This window comes from Nelumbo nucifera, chromosome 1 (assembly GCF_055504915.1).
Source record: "Nelumbo nucifera cultivar China Antique chromosome 1, China Antique-T2T, whole genome shotgun sequence".
Lineage (NCBI taxonomy): Eukaryota > Viridiplantae > Streptophyta > Magnoliopsida > Proteales > Nelumbonaceae > Nelumbo > Nelumbo nucifera.
Genome location: NC_142649.1, coordinates 121,714,048 through 121,736,412, shown reverse-complemented (window position 1 = coordinate 121,736,412; position 22,365 = coordinate 121,714,048). Strand labels below are relative to the sequence as shown.

The 22,365-nt window shown below is 45.4% G+C and overlaps 2 protein-coding genes across 2 annotated transcripts; one reads left to right on the top strand and one right to left on the bottom strand.

Moving 5' to 3' along the window:
- Positions 1-1,129: 1,129 nt before the first annotated feature.
- Positions 1,130-11,054, bottom strand: LOC148803758 (uncharacterized). The gene is made up of 3 exons (XM_088894100.1): positions 10,448-11,054; positions 9,957-10,369; positions 1,130-9,873 (listed from the first exon to the last, which is right to left on the bottom strand). Exons 1-3 carry the CDS (start codon positions 11,052-11,054, stop codon positions 9,802-9,804), a joined length of 1,092 nt encoding a protein of 363 aa, XP_088750226.1. The 3' UTR covers positions 1,130-9,801.
- Positions 11,055-18,193: 7,139 nt separating this feature from the next.
- On the top strand, positions 18,194-19,174 carry LOC109115783 (uncharacterized). The gene has a single exon (XM_019200137.1). It carries the CDS (start codon positions 18,194-18,196, stop codon positions 19,172-19,174), a length of 981 nt encoding a protein of 326 aa, XP_019055682.1.
- The last annotated feature ends 3,191 nt before the right edge of the window (positions 19,175-22,365 follow it).

The window sequence follows — 22,365 nt, the reverse complement described above, 5'->3', positions numbered from 1 at the left end:
ATATCAGCAAATTGGATTAGTTTCCCAAAATGATGAATCTTAGAATGTTAGGCTTGGGGAAGTTAAAGTCTTAGGCCTTCCACCTATGATTAGACTTGCCCACGGGTCAGGCCAGGCTAGGGTTCGGGCTAGACTTTGCCTTTTTATAAAAAGAACATTACTAAACCCAAGCCCAAGCCCAACCCGACCATCAGGCCTAGATCTTGATCCCAAACTTGGCCCTATATAAGGCTCGAAACCCACGTCTAAGCTCAAAGCCCAATCTAGACAGATATTTTACAATATATTAATAATATTTTACAAATAATATATACATTATAGAATATTATATTATATATATATAATATTATGAGGTCATCAAGCCCGAGCTTGAACCCAAGCCTGCAAGCAAACCTTGTCCAAGCCTAATATAGAATGGGTCGAGCCAAGCCAGCATGTCAAGCTACCTAGCCCATGAACAAATTTTCCTAAGGTTTAAAGTATCGATAGAATACTCTTGATATGTGATGTATCATATCCATATCTATGGCGATTACCAAACAAAAATCCATATCTATGGCCATGGCTATAGGATAAACCACAACTAGGTGCATATCCCACAAGTCATGCGTATCAGTAAAATATGCCTTCATATCGAGCTATATCGGTGGATACAGTCCAATATGCATTGATACAAAAGTATAGCAGTGCCTAGTTTGACAAAAATATATATTGATTGCTTTTGGATTCTTTTTAGTAAAAATTGAAAATTATAAGTATAAAAACCAAAATAGAATTATAATTTTAAAAACTAAAATAAATAATTTAAGATTTAATTTTCCTTTAAAATTTTAATAAGAACTGAAAGTTATGAAAATAATTTATTATATATACCTTAAATAATTTATATGTTTTATTTTAGATATAAATTATATGTTAAAAATGAGAAAATATTTTTTTATTTGAAAAGGTAGAGTTCTTAATTATATAAAAATATTAAATAAATAAAATTTCCCAAAAACTTAACAAAAATTGAAAATTATAAATATAAAATCTAAAATAAATAATATAAGAATGAATTTTTCCCAAAATTTAATAAAAACTAAAAATTATAAAACCAATTTATTTTTTATCTACCTTAACTGATTTATGTGTTAAAACAATTATATTCTAAAAACGAAAACATATTTATTATTTGACAAAATAGCTATTATTTATATAAAAATACTAAATAAATATTTTTTAAAAATTTAATAAAAATTAAAAATCATAAATGATAATTATTGTTTGATTATACAAGTTTGAGTTCCAATATTGTTGATTGCAATGTTCATTTTCATATATCCTATTAAAGTATGGATTTCTCGTGTGTTTATACCTTATTCAAAAACAATTCAACTTTAAATTTAATATTATTAATATATTTATATAATGAGTATACTATACATTTCATCGCATATCACCTCGTTGTAATTAGGTAAATTTGATTCAATGTCGAATCCCAAAGCCTAGGTAACACATCCAACACAAAAAACTAGGGATCTATTCAACAAACAGGTCCTCGACACCTCATCCGACCCCCTAAAATTATTTGAAAGACATCACTTAAAGCATTTTTGAAATGACAAGTCTTTCCAGACAAATTATAAATCCATAATCCTTAAATACTGCAAAGCGCAAACTGTTCACCCCTAGATAGCTAGATTTAATCTCATCATATATATTAAAGTCTTACAAAATAGTTAGACGATTAGAATATAGAATACCAGCAGTACATTCTCTTAGCCCAGTTGGATTCCACTATTGTACTCTATAAATATTCAACATACAATGAATCAATGTTTTAAAAATAGTAAAGAGAGCATATGGAACTTATCGGTAATCGCTTTCTAAACCTAAGTTGCAGTGATGTGAAGTTGTTGTAGGAACTCGAAACTGGGAATTGCAAGAAGATGGAGGGCTAAGTCATGCCACTTGGCCACTCTCCTTAAAACCGTATTTGCCCCCTATGGTGCAGCCGAGTGATTGCAAACCGATTGTCAAGAAAAAACAGCCCACAGGCCACTGGTAGGTGTGCACTTGCTTACCAGACCTCCGCGAACCACTAAAGATTGATGCTCAGATTTCTCAAAGAAAAGAATGTCGAAAATGGTATGTGTGTGTGTGTAAAGACTAGGTCAGCCAGCACTCTTCTTATAGAGTGCTCTCAGACCCGAATGGACATAGATGTGTCCTTTTAGATAGGAGCCTCTTCAGAACAATGCACATGTTCGAAGAGGCACAAGGAGGAAGAAGAGACACGAAAAAAAGAAAACAATTTATTTAAAATTTAAATTTGAATTTGAAGAGACGCGTTTTAAAATTGAAAAAGTGTAATTTGGATAAACAAAATTGATGAAGGAAGATTTGGCCCGACCTCGTAACCACTCAACACGTGGCAAAGGCAACAGTTCGGCACAACAACTCGCCAAGGCGCGAGCTCCGAAAGGAGGAACCAGTGGTCCGAACTCCCTGCAAAGAACCCGAACTCCCAGTAAGGAGCCCGAGCTCTCCCTTAGGTCCCGAGCCGTACGAACACAAAGGGCAACAACCCAAACTGGCCTGCCCCACGGCAATTCGGGCCACACCACTATCTGAACTCAAGACTTCACCTCGCACACCACTCCAGCACTTCGCCCCTAGGACACCGAACTGAACAAACCGTACCTGACACCGAAGGAGTCCGTATCCAGGGGCGGCGCACCTGACTGACTTGGGATCTGACGCTTGACAGCCGCATTCCAACGGCCACCTGCCACCGCCATCTCCAGTTACAGAGACAGCCCGGACAAGGAGCAGTGGCGGTTCTGTCCCAGCAGAGGTGATGACACCCAAACTGGCAGAAGCACAGAAGTAATCATACCCGACCTGACAGAAGCCTCAGAGTGAGTGCACGAGGTGGTTATAAAAGGCTCTCTACCCCCCGAGGACAAGGTATGTGAACTTTGTGCCATCTGGTTTTATCTTGCCTTTGAGAGAATACTAACTTGAGCTTCGGAGTGATCTCGCCGGGTTCCTCCCCGGAGATTCCCCACTTTCTTCTCCGTTTCAGGCTCCCTTGTTGCTCCAGTCAGAGGCAACGTCGTTGATAGCTAGGACCAGCCGGATTGCGCACCATCAATTGGCGCCGTCTATGGGATACGCTTCTAAAATCCTCCCTCTAAAACTCTCATAACCTCTTTTCTCCAAAAACCCCAACACTCATGGCTTCTTCCAGCAATGTCGGACGTGGCACGGAGATGAACACCACTGGGGAACAACTTCAAGTCCCCGTGGTGTGCGTCGGACAGTTCACCATCCCCCTTCCGGTGGATGGGATCCCCAACTTGAATGCACCACAAACAGTGGTGCTCGTAAACCTTCCTGCCATGAGCATCCCCTTTCCTCTCCCTATCAAAACAACCTTTACTGAACCAACTGTTGTCCCCCTGGCGACCAGCCAGAACCAGTTGGACGACCTAATGCAACGCATGTGGGCAATGCAAGCCCAAATGCAACAATTCCAGCAACATCAGCTCCAGTAGCACCAAGTACTACACCACATCTCCCAGTATCACTATCAGCAGCAATTCCCCCAACTGCCTCTGAACCAACCACTACTTCCACCTCGGCACCCTGCTCCAAAGCCAGTTAAGCCCTCCCCTCAGGGTGGACGCCGTCACCGAGGAGAGGCCTCCCAACCTCAGAACGCTCACAAGAGCCAGGCCTCATCCCCGGGCCGAGGGCAAAGAAAGATCACCCCCGCCTCGCAGCTCGCCGGCGGGTCGGGCACCTCGCCCGCCAAGTCAGTATCTCGACACTCCAAGTCTGAGCTCCCGCTGATAGAGAATCGGTTCAGCGTCCCGGCGGCAAACTACCAACAGCATGGGCCCATTGAGCTTGGCAACACAGAGGCCAGCAGTGCCAGCACCAGGCCCACTCAGCAACGAAGGCGCCGACGAAGTTGCCGAACTGCCACCCGTGTCCTGCTCGAGCTTAAAGGTAAAGAAGAGACAAGCTCGGAAGAGGTAAAAGCTGCCCCAATTCTCTCAGTTCCTTCCCCCCTCGCATCAGAACTCCTGGCAGTCCCCATGCCTAGAGACTTCAAGCTCCCACCTTTGGACAAGTATGATGGGTCCTTTGACCCCAACGACCACGTCGATGCTTTCCAGTCCCAAATGCACCTCGCTAGGGCCAGTGAATCGTACATGTGCGTGGCCTTCACCACCACCTTCAAGGGGGTAGCCCGCACTTGGTACAGGAACCTGGCCCCCGGGTCGTTAAGATGTTGGGCCCAGTTCGTGCAAGTCTTCACCGCACACTTTGTCACCAGCAAGCGGTGCCCCAGAACCGAGGAAAGCATATTCGGAGTAGTCCAGAGAAAAGGAGAATCCATCCGGGGCTACATCAAGCGGTTCAATGAAGCGTGCTTGCAGATACCGCGATTAGACCCCGCGGTGCAGCTCACGGCGGCCAAGAGAGGAGTAACGCACAAGGAGTTCAAATGGCACATGGTAGCTAACCAGCTCGCAACCGTGGCCGAATTCCTCAAGCTCGCGGATAAGTTCATGAGAACAGAGGAAGTAATCAACCAAAGGTCCAAAAGCGGGATCGAGAAAAGAAAGAGGGAAGGCGAGCCCTCCAACCCAGTCGACAGAAAAAACCCGGCCCGGGAGCCGAAGCCGAACCAGCCGTTTCGAGCTCCCTTAGCAGTTTGGACGGATTACACACTGTTAAACACGAGGCGGACCGAGATCTTGATGACGATCAAAGACGCCCCATACGTAAAATGGCCACCTCGCCTAAAGGGGAATCCAAACGACAGAAATAAAAATTTGTACTGTAGTTTCCATAGAGACCACGGTCATAGTACCGAACAGTGTAATAATCTCCGGGACGAGATAGAGGGACTCATCCGTCACGGATACTTGAGGAATTTTGTACAGCATGATAATAATAATAACAATAAGGCAGGTCGGCAAGGGAAGCATGGAAAGGATGCCCCCGAATCCAGCAGCAGGCCAACCGAACCGTTGCAGCAACAGCCTCCGGAAGAGAGGCCAGTTCGGGGAACCATCCATGTGATAGTGAGAGGTTCAGTGGTAGCAGGGTGTAATTCGGCAGCGGCCCGGACGTCAGTTCGCGAGGCAGCCCGAGAAGAACAGAACCTTCCAAAGAGGCCGAAGACTGAAGAACCGATCTTCTTCACGGAAGATGATGCGCGAGGGGTCCACTACCCCCACGATGACGCGCTTGTCATAAAACTAAGGATCAGTGACTCCGAGGTCAGGCGCGTACTCGTGGATTTGGGCAGCTCAACAGACATCCTCTTCAAGTCAGCATTTGACCAGCTACAGTTTCAGAGAAGCCAGCTGAAGCCCGCGAATACTCCTCTGGTGGGCTTCAGCGGAGAGGAAGTCAGGCCCCTCGGGAAAATAACAGTACCTATGGAAGTCGGCACATGGCCTTGTGCGGTCAGACTCAACCACGATTTCCTGGTGGTCGCGACCCCCTCCCCATACAATGCCATAATAGGGCGGCCAATTACGCATATCCTGCGGGTAGTGGTCTCCACATACTATTTGGCAATGAAGTTCCCTACAGACTTCGGTGTGGGGGTAGCGCGGGGCGACCAGCTTGAGTTCCGCAAGTGTTATGTTGCCGCCCTAAAGGGAAAAACCAAGGCGGCCGACGACCTTGAACTAGAGCGGCCTACGGAGCAAGGCGAGGAACGAGCTTCGCCCACATAGGAAATGGTCGCAATCCCGACTTCGGCTACAGACCTAGCTCACACGCTACAGATCGGTGCTTCCGTCAAGAAACCTCTACGAACCGAACTAGTGAGCTTTTTACTTCAAAATTTAGATAATTTTGCCTGGTCTGCGGCCGATATGCCCGGTATTGACCCCAGCCTTAGAACTCACAAACTTAATAGTGACCCTATAGTCAAACCCATTAGACAGAAGAAACGCAACTTAGCCCCAGAGCGCTGAAGGGCGGTCGACGAGGAGGTCGAAAAGCTCCTCGCAGCAGACTTCATAAGGGAAGTTCATTACCCGAGCTGAGTAGCCAACCCAGTGCTGGGAAAAAGGCAAACGGCAAGTGGCGCATGTGCGTCGACTACACCGACCTGAACCGAGTTTGCCCGAAAGATTGCTTCCCCCTCCCCAGAATTGACCGCCTAGTGGACACAATCTCGGGACATGAGTTGCTAAGCTTCTTAAACGCCTACTCAGGCTACAACCAAATCAGGATGGACCAGTCCGATGAGGAAAAAACCAGCTTCATAACCGAGTTCGGCCTGTATTGCTACAAGGTCATGCCCTTCGGATTAAAAAATGCTGGGGCGACCTTCCAAAGACTTGTAAATAGACTGTTTCGGCCCTTAATTGGCACGAAAATAGAATGTTATGTAGACGACATGGTCGTCAAGACGCAGTTTTCACGGGAATTAATACAAGACTTAGATTCTGTCTTCCAAATTCTACATCAATTTAGCATGAAACTGAACCCAAACAAGTGTGTCTTCGGTGTCACCTCGGGTAAGTTCCTAGGGTACATTGTCAACTGATGCGGTATTGAAGCCAACCTGGACAAAATAAAGGCCATCCTAGATATGAGACCACCTAGAAAAGTAAAAGAGGTTCAGAGGCTAAACGGCCGCATAGCCGCTCTGAGCCGCTTCATGTCCAAATCGGCAGACCGCTGCCTGCCATTCTTTAAAGCAATCAAAGGCAAAGGGTTCGAGTGGACCCAAGACTGCCAGCTCGCGTTCGACGAGCTAAAAAACTACCTCGCTAGTGTGCCGATCTTAGCTCGGCCCGAGGAGGGCGAGGTCTTGCAACTGTACCTCTCGGCAAGCGACGAGGTGGTCAGTTCGGTACTAATAAAAGAAGTAGATCGAGTCCAACGACCCATCTATTATGTTAGTAAAATTTTGCAGGGAGCCGAGACAAGGTACCTGCAGATAGAAAAGCTAGCATACGCACTGGTAGTAGCAGCTCGGAAACTCTACCCGTATTTTCAGGCTCACACTGTCATCGTCTTGACTGACCAGCCTCCAAGGCAAGTCTTACTCAAGCCCGAGGTTTCCGATCGGCTGACGAAATGGGCCATCGAACTCAGCGAGTACGACCTCCAATACAAGCCACGAACTACTATTAAGGCCCAAGCCTTAGCAGATTTTATCGCCAAATGCACGTTCAGCCTCGAAGTCCCCAGGCCGGTCGAGCCCGAGATCCCCAGTTCGGGTGAGCACAGAGCTCCCAAGCCAACAGAGTCTGAACCCCATGAAGTAGCAGCCAGTGTGGCATCTCTCCTGGTTAGGACAAACGCGAACTGGGATGAGGAGCCCTGGATCCTTCACGTAGATGGCTCCTCGAACCAACAGGGCAGTGGGGCTGGAATAGTACTACGCGGCCCAGGTGGCACAAAATTGGAATACACACTACGCTTTGAGTTCGCGGCATCCAACAACGAGGCGGAGTATGAGGCACTGATAGCCGGACTGAACCTAGCGCAAAGAGTAAGGGCAAAATACTTAGTTATCTGCAGCGATTTCCAGCTTGTAGTCAACCAGGTTACGGGCGAATACGAAGCACGCGAGCTGACTATGATCGCCTACTTGGCAAAAGTAAAGGAGGCTCTGCTCAACTTCCAGTCACACTTCATCAGGCAAATACCGAGGTCAGAGAACACTGAGGCCGACGCCCTGTCCTGGTTAGCCAGCACGAGTCACAACACCATGAGAACCGTGTACATAGAGGACTTACCTCGCTCTCGTCCTTGAAGCAGAGCCAAGCTGGATTGACCCACTCGCGAGCTTCTTGCTAGATGGAACCCTCCCTGCGGACCGCAATGCAGCCAAGAGGGTGCAGTGCCAGGCAGCTAAATACGTCATAATAGACGAGCGGCTGTACCGAAGGTCCTACACGTTGCCCTACCTGCGCTGCTTGCGACCTACCGAAGCCGAGCTCGTACTCCGCGACACTCATGAAGTTTGTGCGGTGGACACTTGGGAGGCATGGCCCCTGCTCAAAAGGCACTTCGACAAGGGTACTACTGGCCAACGATGAAGGCAGAGGCCGTCGAGCTCGTCAGAAAATGCGACAAGTGTTAGAAGCATGCCAATATCCCCCATCAGCCTGCTGCCGACCTCAAGTACCTCACCAGTCCATGGCCCTTTGAGCAATGGGGCATCGACCTCCTGGGGCCATTCCCGCCAGCAACAAGTGGGAGAAAGTTCCTAGTGGTGGCGATAGATTACTTCACAAAGTGGATAGAAGTTGAACCTCTGGCAATAGTTACAGCCCGAAACATACAGAACTTCTTTTGGAAGAACATAGTATGTCGCTTCGGACTACCTCGGGTACTGATCTCCGACAACGGCAAGTAGTTCGAGGATATCAAGTTCCAAGAATGGTGCCAAGATATGGGAATTTATTAGAACTTCAAATTGGTCGAACACCCGCAGGCAAACGGTTAAACAGAAGTAATGAATAGAGCCATCCTCCGCGGACTGAAAGCCCGACTAGACCGAGCTAAAGGGTTGTGGGCGGACGAGCTACTAAGTGTTCTATGGGCTCACCGAACTACGGAAAAAACCGCCACAGGAGAGACCCCCTTTAACCTCACCTACGGCACTGAAGCGGTAATCCCGGCGGAGATCGAAATACCTACACTGCGACTAGAAGCATATGACGATCAGACAAACGGAGACGAGTTACGTACCAACCTCGACCTACTGGACGAGGTAAGAGATCTCGCGCACATCCGGACAGCAACCTACCAGCAAAAAGTAGCTCGGTACTACAATGCTAGAGTAAAGAAGCGGAGTTTCCGCGTCGGCGACCTGGTTCTCCGTAAGATCATGGTACCCGAACCCGGCGTGGGCAAACTTGGACCAAATTGGGAAGGTCCCTACAGAGTAAAGAAAGCGCTCGGGGGGGCATACGAGCTTGAAACCTTAGAGGGAAAACAAGTACCCCGAGCGTGGAACATCGTCAACTTAAGGCGATACTACCTATAGACCACCAAGCGAAGTGGACAAAATCGCTATCAGAGCCTAAAGGCTAGGATACCGAGCTAACGAAGTGGTGACAATGAACTAATAGGGACATTGGCATCTTAGAGACTAAGTATTAACACCAAAACAGGCCGCGCGTGTGCAGTAACCCGGGCAAGAAACAGATCGGGCATATGGTCAGTTTGGCAGATACGGTCAGTTTGGGAGAAAAAACAACCAACACTTAACCAAAAGAGTCATTCCATTTCAAAATAAGGGAGTGTACATTTTGAACAAAAAAAAATATATACATATCGAGCTCACAGGCCCGGAGGTGCTTATTCTTCATCAGAAGGTACTTCGACAACACCCGAAGGTCCTGCCTCGCCCTCGGAATCCGGCTCACCATCAGCGGCGTCGGCCATCTCCTGAGTAATACGCGAGGTGGATATCGCACTAATATCAAGCTCGGGGTATGTATTTCGGATCATCCACCGGCTTAGTTTAAAGCCCTCTCTGTACGAGTCCACCATCAGGTCATCAAAGCGTGGCAAGGCGATGTACTCATCAACGGCCTTCTTCTTGGCGTCCTCAATGCCTTGGGAAAAAATCTGCGTCCTCTCCCTGATATCCTCTTGAAGATATTCAACCTGATGTTGCAAGTCCAGCCTCAGGTCCGCCATATGCTTCACCACAACTCTCATGGCCTCAGCATCTCTCTGAGACCTCGCCTGCCTGGCCTGTGCAGCGCGAGCAGCCGCCTCAGCAGCTCGGGAAGCCGCCTCGGTAGCACGGAAAGCCTATTCGGCAGCTCGCGCCTGCCTCGAGCTCCTTTCCACCTGGGCCGCCAAGGCATGGATTGAAGAATTCACCTACCAAAAGGAAAGACAAAATGATCAAAAGAACGATAGCAAGAAGGATAAAAGCAAAGAGCCGGACAAGAAATCAGACTTACCACCATGGCATGAGTGGCACCACGACAAGCTACCTGGTTCAAAGGAAGCTCGGACCATGCCGCGCCCTCCTCAGGATAGATGGCCTCCCTACTCTTCTGCAGAGCGTGGTTCGGTGACAACACACTCCTGAACTCGCCTTGGGCCCCCGAGCCTGAGGGCCCAGCTCGCGTGTAAGCGGACTCAAAGTAAGTAGGAGCCCCCATGTAAGTAGCTTCGGCATAAGGAGCCCCTGCCGCCTCATGGACTGGAGGGGCCATCTTGGGCTCCCTAGGCGGATCCACAGATGGGTAGTCTGGTACTTCGGGCTCCGCGTCTCGGGGCACCTCGGCACAAGTTCGTTTGGCGACTCGCTTCCTCCTCTTCATGCCGTGAAACAGGTGCCCACCGCGAGTCCTCTCTAAGTCTATCACACCTGCAAAAATGAGCTCGGCATCAGGAAAAAACGAAAGAACAAAGCAAAACTGAAGACAAACCTGAGTAAGGAACCTACCCGAAATCAAACCGGCCTCAATGAGCTTGGCCTCCGACAGATAATGATGGCATTTTAGCCCAAGCCGTGCCCATTGCCGGAGGCTCTTCGCCGTCTCTTTATCAAGCGTAACACCGGAGTCAGGGGCGGCCATCCCCCACTCAGTTTGAAACGGCCACCCCAATACACTTCTCACCCCGAAGTAGTCTCGCTTCCACGTCGGGACCTTGTTGGGAAGTTCATGTAAAAGCTTAAAACCCGGGCAAGGAGACAGGTAATACGCCCGCCTACGCCCGGGAAGGGGACCCGCTTGTTTCTTAAGCATTAAGATGGAAGAGAAGATCTCCAACTCTAAAGGAAAGCCCTGTTCGCAAAATAGGGAGATTGTCCCCACCAAGTTACGAATGGAGTTCGGGTGAAGCTGGCCGACAGTAACGCCGAAGTGGTTCATGACCTCGACAAGGAGGGGGTGGAAAGGCAGTCGCAGCCCCGCAGCGAGCTGCTCCCGGAATATCACGATCTCTTCAGGACCGTGTTCCCAAGGAAAGCTACCCGAAGGTATGAAGTAGGCGTACTCCCTAGGCAAGTTGTAATAGGCAATAAGGGATTGGAGCCCCTCAGGCATCATGGTCGAGGGACCAAACTTGTCTAACTTCCGACCTCGACGAGAGGTGGACGCCAAGCTACCCGAGGCGACTCAGCCTATGGGTTCGAACTCTTCCTCGAGCTTGACCTCCGGTTCGCTAGGACCATCAGGGGATGCAACTCGGTTCGTAGAACCTGCATCTGACCCCCTTGAAGAACCGCCTGAGCAATCCAAGCTAGACATCGGGGAGAGAAGATGGATTCCAGGAAAGTACTCACCTGGAAAAAGGCTTGAACGGACTACGGGAACTTGAACACGAGCAAAAGATCTTGAAGGCGAACTAAAGGCTTGGACGCGAGCTGAAACTTGGACGCGAGCTCAAGAAACAAAGCGCAGAAGTGACAAAAGCAACTGGGTCCCCCACTATTTATACCCACGGTAACCAAGAATCAACGGCTCAGATAAAAGCTAATCCGACGGCCCGCAGTCGCGCTGACCGCACATCTCTTGAGACCAAGATGTGACTGGCCACACGTCTCTCGAAACTGACTGCACGTCTCCTCACATTAAAGGCGGCAGCGGCACGTTTTCAAATTCGAAAAGACACCCGTTGTCGCATCTCCCAGCGGCGCGCTTTTTGAATTTTGAAATAAGGCGCGCGTTGTCACGTCTGTCAGCATTTCTAGGCAGATCGGCGCGTTCCCCGTCTTTTGGGCGCTCAAGAAACCCAAAAGAATCCGGATGACGCACCTCGCGCTATCAGTCAACCAAATCGAAGTACGGGACAAATCCACCTCGCGAACTCCCCGCGCCAGGGCAAGACCCTTAGCATGAGGAGTGGGGGGGAATTGATGAAGGAAGATTTGAACCGACCTCGTAACCACTCAACACGTTGCAAAGGCAACAGTTCGGCACAACAGCTCGCCAAGGCGCGAGCTCCGAAAGGAGGAACCAGCGGTCCGAACTCCCTACAAAGAGCCCGAACTCCCAGTAAGGAGCCCGAGCTCTCCCTTAGGCCCCGAGCCTTACGAACACAAAGGGCAACAACCCAAACTGGCCTGCCCCATGGCAGTTCGGGCCACATCACTGTCCAAACTCAAGACTTCACCTCGCACACCACTCCAGCACTTCACCCCCAGGACACCGAACTGAACAAACCGTACCTGACACCGAAGGAGTCCGTATCCAGGGGCGGCGCACTTGACTGACTTGGGATCTGACGTTTGACAGCCGCATTCCAACGTCCACCTGCCACCGCCATCTCCAGTTACAGAGACGGCTCGGACAAGGAGCAGTGGCGGTTCTGTCCCAGCAGAGGTGATGACACCGAACTGGCAGAAGCACAGAAGTAATCATACCCGACCTGACAAAAGCCTCGGAGTGAGTGCGCGAGGTGGTTATAAAAGGCTCTCTACCCCCCGAGGACAAGGTATGTGAACTTTGCGCCATCTGGTTTTATCTTTCCTTTGAGAGAAAAGTAACTTGAGCTTCGGAGTGATCTCGCCGAGTTCCTCCTCGGAGAATCCCTACTTTCTTCCCCGTTTCAGGCTCCCCTGTTGCTCCAGTCAGAGGCAAGGTCGTTGACAGTTAGGACCAGCCATATTGCGCACCATCAAAAATGATTCAGTGCATTGCACATACACGTACACATACATGTTCACGCACCTACACCCGCACCCCCAACCCAGCTCGGTGCATGCGTGTGAAAAGCACCCCAACCCCCCTCACATGCATGGAATATCTATAGTCCTCTCCACCAATGGGCCCCTACCCATAGATGGAAAAAAACTACAAATATACTCCACTCCCACTCCTTTCCCAAGCAATGTGGGACAATGAGTCATTCAAGGGAGGAAAGGACAAAAACAAGAGAGGGAGGAAAGAGATTCTTGTAAATTTGAATCACCCTCCAACAATCCCCCACAAGATTCAAAATTACAAGAAGTTCGAACAATCTGAGCATCGCAGTGAGAAAAGTATTCATGGTGATGTCTTTTAGACTTCAATCAACAATTAGGTTTGAAAGGCTATGTTACAGAGTACGGGTGGATTCAGAATCCTTCAACCTTTCCTCCTTATCGTAACTAGCAAACCGACCAACCAACTCAATTCACTAGTTCTTTAGTGGTTCTTTTGTTTTGGAACATTTCGACATTTTCTCGTCTTGGAATCATGAGTGTTTTTTAGAGTCAGCCCTAGATCTCTCTTAGAAGCGACCACACTTCACACTCACTTAGGTCAGTTATTAGTATGCACTGCTCACACTGTTCCTAACTGATTAAGAGCCTCATGCTCAACCTCCTCAATCTGCAGTGAGTACTACCTTACCTCAGCATCTGAAATGGGACACAAATGATAGTGCTTTCCCAAGTCATCTAGTGACTCGTTTTTACCCATTCAACCTAATTCTAGGGATCTCCTTTCACATAGGTTGGGTGTTCATCACTAATGACTTTGTAACGGGCTTCAGCCTCATTCCTACTGATGCTTCATAAACCACCTTAAAGGTTTGTGGTTTGGTTAACGAATCTGCAAGGTTCTTTTCAGACCTTACAAAATTCAGAGCGGTCGTACCTTCGCTGATGTATTGTCTTATCAGGTTATGCCTTAAGAGGATGTGCCTCTTTTACCGTTGTATGTCTGGTTTTTTGCTCTGGCTATTGCTGCTTGGCTATCACAATGGAGAGATATGGACAGAACCGGCCACGGCCAAAGTGGTATATTTGCTAGCAAGTTCCTTAGCCACTCTGCCTCAGACCCCGTCAATTCTAGTGCAATGAACTCGGCCTCCATTGTTGAACTTGTATTGCATGATTGCTTTAATGATTTCCACAATACTATTCCTCTACCTAGAGTAAGCACATATCCACTGGTGGAAGTATCATTTGAATCTGAAATCCAATTCGCATCAGTAAAGCTTTCTAAAACAGGAGGAAAACCTGAGTAATGTAAACCAAAGTTTATGGTTCCTTTTAAATATTTTAATAATCTTACTAAAGCTTCCCAATGTTCATTTCCGGGATTATGAGTATACTAACTTAATTTTCCCACATCTATAGCTATGTCTGGTCTTGTACAGTTCATTAAATAAGATACAGATCCAATTATACTTGCATACTCCTTTTGTGAAACAGGTTCTCCTATATATTTCTTTAAGTGAATACTACAGTCAAGAGGTGTTTTAACCGGCTTACAATCATAGTGTCCAAATTTCCTAAAAATACTCTCTACATAATGTGATTGGGAGAGAATAAAGTTTCCTTGTTTTTTATGGATTTTAATCCCCAAGATTACATCAACTTCATTCAAGTCCTTGGTATCAAATTTGGACATTAGAAATTGTTTCGTTTCTTTTATTACCTCTAGACTAGTTTCTATTATTAGCATATCATCAACATATAGACAGATCATGACTTCTTTATTATTTTCAAATTTGTCATAGACACATTTATCAGAATCATTTATGCTATATCCATTAGTTATTAAAACATTATTAAATTTTTCATGCCATTTTTGGGAGCTTGTTTTAAGCCATACAGAGACTTAACTAATTTACATACTTTATTTTCTTGTCTTGCCATTATGAAGCATTTAGGTTGCCTAATGTAAATTTCTTCCTCTAATTCCCCATTTAAGAAAGTTGTTTTCACATTCATTTGGTGAACTACCAGTTTATAAATGGATGCTATAGCAAACAAAACCCTAATTGTTGTTAATCTTGCAACTGGGGAGTAGGTGTCAAAAAAGTCTACATCTTTCTTTTGTCTGAACCCCTTAGCGACTAACCTGGCCTTGAATTTATCTATTGTGCCATCTGGTTTTAGTTTTTTCTTAAAAATCCACTTACAATCTAGTGCCTTAGTTCTAGGTGGGAGATCTACAAGTTCCCAAGTGTGATTAGTGACTAAGGAGTCTATTTCACTTTTTATGGTTTTTTTCCAAAATACTGCATCAAGTGAAGTTACAGCTTCCTGATAGGTTATTGGGTCATTGTCCACCAGAAATGTGAACATTTCGTCACCCAAGTTTGTTCCTCTTCTTTGTCTTTTACTTCTCCTTAAATCTAGGTCTTGCCTAAGTGAAGTACTAGTTTCTTGAGCATTCACTTGTTCTTGGTTTCTAACTTGGTTTTGGGAAGGTTCCCTATTTAATGTTTCTTTTTTCCAATGAAAGATGTGCTCAAAGAACTCTACATCTCGGGACTCTATTATTATGTTATTTTCGACAACATTTTCAATTGTTTTAATTACAAGAAACTTATAAGCCGCACTGTTTTGTGCATAGCCAATGAACGCACAGTCACAAGTTTTCGATCATAATTTCTTTCTTTTAGGTTCAAGTATTCCAACATTTGCTAGGTTTCCTGTTATGCCAAAGTTCAAAGGGAATCTGTCATTTCTTCTTATGTGGTATTCTATTATATAAGTGAGCTGAACTAATTAACATTGCATTCATCATTAGGATTGCTTCCACCCACTTATATAATAGAATACCACATATTATATAAGTGGTATTCTATTGCCGTAACATTGCATTCATCATTCAGCCTTATGTAGTATTCCAACGTTAGGATTGCTTCCACCCACAAATTCAAAGGTGCACCTGAACTAATTAACATTGTATTCATCATTTCTTTTAGTGTTCTATTAAGTCTTTCTGTAACTCCATTAGATTCAGGTTGATAGGGAGCTATAGTTTCACGTATGATTCCATTTTCTTCAAAGAATTTTCTAATGATTTATCTATCATACTCAGTTCCTCTATCTTTTTATTTTCTTTCCTAACTGATTTTCTACTTCAATTTTATAGTTTATGAAAACTTGATCAGCCTCATCTTTTGATCTAAGTAGAACTACTTTTGCATATCTAGAGAAGTCATCTATAAATGTTATATAGTATCTTTTTCCTCCTCTAGCTTCATAACATTTAAGGTCTCCTAGATCACTATGTATAAGTTGTAACAACTCAGTTTCTCTTTGTACACTTTTATGAGGTTTCTTAGTAAATTTTGATTCTACACATACTTGGCATTTTTCATTTGTAAAGTTAATAGGAACATTCAAAACTCCTAATTTACATAAATGTTTTAAATAAGGAGCACTACGATGTGCTAGTCTAGCATGCCAAATATCAAAAGATTCAAAATATAAGCAGAAGAAGAAGCAGTTTTATTTATAATAATATCATAGATGTTCAGTACAAATAATCCACCAGCATTGCACCATTTTCTAATAAATACATTGTTTTTAGTCAACACAGCCTTGTCTGCTTCAAATGTGAGTTTCAGTCCTAGTTTGTTGAGTGCTCCCAATACCAACTTCCGTCGGATCTCCGGTACATGTAGTACATCATTCAGCATTAGGATTTTTCTTGAAGTTAGTTTTAGGAGCACATTTCCTTTGCCGATGACCTTCGAAGTTTGTGAGTTTCCCATGAAAACTTGCTCTCCTTCAGACAGAGTTGTATACTCATAAAAGGAATTGCGGTCTCCACAGATGTGCTTGGTAGCACTAGTGTCTAGTACCCACTCCTTTGGCTTATCAATTAAGTTTACCTCAATTACCATTACTGCGATAACATCCTCAGTCAAATTGACTTTCGGTTTCACAGAGTCCTTCTTTCGGTACCAGCAATCCTTCTTGTAATGTCCGGGTTTCCCACATACATAGCAGTTTCCTTTCTTTTGTTGTTTCTTGAATTTCTAATCATTTTTCACATTCAAGTTCTTTTTGAATTTTGTAGTTTTTTCCTCCACTAGATTGGTTTTGGAAAGCTGGTCCTCATCTTTCTTTCTATTCTTTTCTTCTATCTTAATTCGGACCACTACTTGGTCCGAAGTAGTGTCATTTCTCTTGTGTTTCATACTGGTCTTGAAATCATTCCATGTATGTGGCAGTTTCTTTATGAGAGAACTAGCAATGAATTCATCTGACAATACCATGCCTTCCTTTGCTAGTTCCCCCACAAGAACTTGGAACTCATCTATTTGAGCAGACACATCCATGTCTTCTTTCATAGTGAAGTGCAAGAAGTTGGCAATTACATATTTCTTATTTCCGGCATTTTCTATAGCATACTTAATGTCCAATGCATTCTAGATTTCATAGGCATAATTATAGGAAGAATAAACATTGTATAGTTCATTGGACAAGCAGTTTAGGATATGGTTGGTGTAGAGGTGGTCGGCTGTAGTCCAATGTTCTGCAACAACAGAACGGGCTGGTTCCTCCATATTTAATGGGTTTGGTTCAGTCAAAGCGAAAGCCTGTAGTTGGTTCCATTGAATGGTTCAATTTTAGAAAAATTGGGAACTGTTGATAGTATCCGGTTCCTCATGAAGGGGTTAGCAGAGATAGGTTCCATAAATATGGTTTTAAGAATGTTGTAAAAATAGTAAAGAGAGCAAATGGAACTTATTAGTAATCACTTTCCAAACCAAAGTTGCAGTGATGTGAAGTTGTTGCAGGAACTCAAAACTAGGAATTGCAGGAAGATGGAGGGCTGAGTCATGCCACTTGGTCACTCTCCTTAAAACTGTATTTTCCCCCTATGGTGCTACCAGGTGATCGCAAACCGATCGCCAAGATAAAATAGCCCACAGGCCACTAGTAGGCGTGCACTCGCTTACCAGACCTCTGCGAACCACTAAAGATTGATGCTCAGATTTCTCAAAGAAAATAATGTCGAAAATGGTGTGTGTGTGTGTGTGTGTGTGTGTGTAAAGACTGGGTCAGCCAGCACTCTTCTTATAGAGTGCTCTCAGACCCGAATGGACACAGATGTGTCCTTTCAGACAGGACCTGTTTGAAGAGGAACAAAAAAAGAAAACAATTTATTTAAAAATTAAATTTGAATTTGAAGAGCTCGGCGCGTGAAAAGAACTCCCAACCCCCTCTCACATGCATGGAATATCTATAGTCATCTCCTCCCTACCCATAGATGGAGCAAAACTACAAATATACTCCACTCCCACTCCTTTCCCAAGCAATGTGGGACAAGGAGTCATTCAAGGGAGGAAAGGACAAAAACAAGAGAGGAGGAGAGAGATTTTTGTAAATTTGAATCTCCCTCCAACAATCAAATATGTGATTTCCTTCTTTCCTTTTCTGGTTTTAGATGGTATCAGAAGACTCTTCCACATGAAACCCTGTTGAAGCTGTGTTTACAACGATGAATGCAAGATGACTCTAGAGACCAAAAGCAATTGCAGCAGTGAGAGATTCACATATCTCTTCTCTCCATATTACCTCCATCCATCCGACGACCCTAGTACCGCCTTAGTCTCCTGCCTGTTAACGGGAGAGAATTATCAGACATGGAGGCGTGTAATGATCAACACGCTCAACGCCAAAAATAAAGCTGGATTTGTGGATGGAACGATAAAAAAATCAGATCGTTCGAAGACGATGGAATGGCTAGCATGGTCGAAATGCAATTCAATGGTGATATCTTGGATTTTCAATGCACTCGTCCAAGAATTACATCAAAGTATCGCCTATATATGTCGAGAATGCCAAGATCTCGAACAACATTTTTCTCAAGGCAATGCCCCTCGGATCTTCCAGTTAAAGAGAAATATTGCACTCTTGAAGCAAGATGATCTTGTAGTTGTCTATTACACGAAGATGAAGGGGATATGGGACGAACTCGCTACTTTCTCAAGGGCTCCAACCTGTTCATGCGGAGGTGCTGCGAAAGAATTCATTGTCGAAAAAGAAAATGAATACGTATTTCAATTTCTTGTTGGTTTAAATGAGAGATTCACTCCTATCAGGTCCAGCATTCTTGGCATGGAACCTCTACCGGACATCACCAAAGTCTATGCATTAGTGTCCCAAGAAGAAAATTATCAAGAATTAGCAATCCAACAAGCATCGACAGTAGAGGCAGTAGCCATGAATGTAGCAGCACAACCACAAGGTGGAAACTTCAAGAATAGCAATGGCAAGCCTAAACTACGGTGCAATCACTGTAAGAAACAGGGACACACCAAAGACCATTGTTATGAGATTTTTGCATACCCACCAAACTGGGAAACCAGGGGGAGATCAAAAGGAAAAGCTCCATTGAAGACAAATAATTCTAAACCTGGGTCTACCAATCCAAATACAGAAGTCTCACCTATCAATGGACTCTCCCATTTGAACAATACCGACAGTTGATTGACCTTCTCAATGGTGGAAAGCCCAATATCTCCAACTTTGCAGGTACAGTTAACTGGTTCATGAATTCTGATATTTGGTTATTAGATAGTGGTGCGATTGATCACATGGCACCTTTTCATTCTGAGCATCATACTAATAACCAATCCAGTATCAGACCTATTCAATTGTCGAATGGAACATAACTACCCGTTCAATCCAGAGGCAATGTGTCTCTATGTCCTGAACTTAGCTTGCAAAATGTATTGTTCATTTCTGGTTTCCACTACAATTTGGCATCCATTAGCAAACTCACGTCACAGTTTAACTGTGCTACCATATTTTTCCCAACTTTCTGCGTTTTGTAGGACTTGACCTCCAAGAGAGTGATTGGGGTGAGTCTACTGCGTGATCGACTATACTACCTGACACCAGCGAGCTCAATGGTGGCTCTGCAAACTCATGTTGAATCTTCTGGTTTGTGGCATACAAGACTTGGCCATGCCTCTTATGATCGGTTAGCCTTCATCAAAGATCTTCACATTACTATACCTGCTACTGTATGTTGTGATACTTGTATGCGTGCAAAGCAAACTCTCCTGTCTTTTCCCATTAGGAATCCTAGATCAACATGCATTTTTTCTTATTTCATTGTGATATATGGGGGAGCTATAATTAAGACACCATCCCTCTCAGGGGCATGGTACTTCCTAACAATTGTTGATGACTTCCACATGGATGTATCTATTGAAGACCAAATCTGAAGCCTATACATATCTTGTCATGTTGTGTACCATGGTCAATACTCAATATGATAGCAAGATTCAATGTGTTCGATCTGACAATGGTTCGGAATTCTTATCTAGTCCTATGAAGAATTTCTTAGCTGAACATGGTATCATGCAACAAACCTCATGTGTAGATACCCCACAACAGAATGGGGTGGTGGAAAGAAAGCATCGACACCTCTTAGAGATTGGAAGAGCCCTACGATTTTAGGCCAAATTACCAATAAAGTTTTGGGGAGAATGCATTTTTACTGCATTTTATCTTTCCACACCCATTGAAATTTTACAAGGCCAAGCACCTTCTTATGCACACTTTCCAACCTTTGGCTGCCTCGCCTATGCTACTACAACTCGCCATGGTCGTGATAAATTTGCCTCTCGATCTAGGTGATATACCTTTCTTGGTTACCCTCATTGACAAAAGGGGTACAGACTTCTTGATACAACTTTTCGTCTCATGAGATGTCGAGTTTTCTCAAGATGAATTCCCTTTTTTATTGAAAGTAAACAAGATGATAAACCATTGGACTTTGTTACACACTCGCTAGTTATTCCAGCACTAGCATTAGACGATGGCTTTAATATTTTCACCCATAAAGACTTAGGACACTCAAATATTACTAAAACCACTGGGTCACTCACATATGATGTACTCGTTGCAGCTAAGCCCATGGTGCCCATCACACCTGAATCTGAACCCATACCGATTACCGCCAACTCGCCATCCATCATGCCTGTATTAGACCCTCCTAATCAGCCTATTCACAATAAACGTATTCTAGCCCATCTTGCTGATTACGTTTGTCCAACCATTTAGTCCAATAATGGCCCACATGCTTCATCCACTTCTCACCCTATCTCCAAGTTTCTCCATTCAAGTGCCACTGTCCATCTTGAGCCTACCATATGTAATGATATAAGCATGCCTAGAAAGGTGAACGATGGAGACAATCAATGGCAGTAGAATTATTGGCTCTTGAAAATACTTACACATGGACTCTAATAGAACTTTCACCCGGCAAAAAGCCCACCAGCGGTGCAGATGGGTTTACAAGGTCAAATATAATCCAGATGGCACAATTGAGTGCTACAAAGTATGACGGGTTGCAAAGGGATATTCACAAGCCAAAGAGATTGATTACACTGAAACCTTTGCTCCTGTTGTAAAATTAGCAATGGTGTGTTGTTTACTCGCTCTTGCAGCAACACGAGGCAGGGAACTTCACCAAATGGACGTGAACGCTTTTTTTCATGGCTCTTGATGAGGACGGATTTGGCCCCCCAGTGAAATTATGACACCTGACACCTCATACCAAATAAGTGCAGCCTCTTGACAACTAGACAGGTCGAGTTAGCTACAGGCAGCTCGGCACAGGTAGCTCACCACTTACAGGCAACTCGGCATAGGCAGTTCGCCATAGGTAGCTCACCACTTATAGGCAGCTCGGCATAGGTAGCTCACCACTTACAGGCAGCTTGGCATAAGCAGCTCGCCACAAGTAGCTCACCACTTATAGGCAGCTCGGCATAGGTAGCTCGCCACAGGCAACTGGCCACTTATAGGCAGCTCGCCACAGACAGCCTGACATCTTACGAATAGCTCGGGTAGAAGCACCTCGGCACATTACCGGTAGTTCGGTGAAAAGCAGCTCGATGCAAGGTAGCCCGTTGTAGAGCAGCTCAGCGTATCGTAGGAAGATTTCCTACTTGACAACCGTACCTACCAAATCTGGAGACTGCTCCCACGACTCTAGCCAAGCGGCGTCGTGCCTGCTAGTCCCTGACAAGCGTCCCCTGTCTGGCAGGGCCGTACCCTGCAACGGTTACCTGCACCCACCAGCTCAGCCCTGGCAAGTAACGGTTGCGACAAAGAATCAAAGGCGGTTACGCCAGATCTGTCAGAACATCGCTATATAAGAGCTCCAACCCCCCAGAGGGGAGGGGGATGAAAAATAGAGGTAACCCCTGCTCTCTAGCTCTCTGATTTCTCTAATATCATCTTCAAGCTCTCTACTATCAGAGTGCTAACTTAGCCATCGGAGTGGCCCCGCCGAGTAAACACCCCCGGGTCCTCTAATTCAGTTCTCGTATGTTCATCGGCTTCCACCATCTACAAAGAGGAGCAGATCATCTCATGCTGAGGACAGTCGGGTTGCACTACACTAGGAGGCTCGCCACCAAGGCAGCGCACCCAACAGTTCATCAAGGTAACTCACCACTAGGGAGCTCGTCACCAAGTAGCTCACCACTAGGGAGTTCGTCACCAAGTAACTCACCACCAGGGAGTTCGCCACCAAGTAGCTCACCACCAGGCAGTTCGCCACCAGGGAGCTCAATCATTCTCTGAGTCACAGGCCACCTGGGAATAGGTCAAATGACGAAGTACTTAACCAAAAATTGATACATCACGAAAAAAAATTGGTA

Excerpts from the sequence above, each read along its gene's own strand:
- LOC148803758 (XM_088894100.1), bottom strand. The coding sequence starts at position 11,054 with ATGATGCCTGAGGGGCTCCAATCCCTTATTGCCTATTACAACTTGCCT. Across the intron at positions 10,370-10,447 it reads TGAGGCCGGTTTGATTTCGG|GTGTGATAGACTTAGAGAGG; the intron begins GTAGGTTCCTTA and ends TCATTTTTGCAG. Across the intron at positions 9,874-9,956 it reads GTGCCACTCATGCCATGGTG|GTGAATTCTTCAATCCATGC; the intron begins GTAAGTCTGATT and ends TCCTTTTGGTAG.
- LOC109115783 (XM_019200137.1), top strand. The coding sequence starts at position 18,194 with ATGACTCTAGAGACCAAAAGCAATTGCAGCAGTGAGAGATTCACATAT.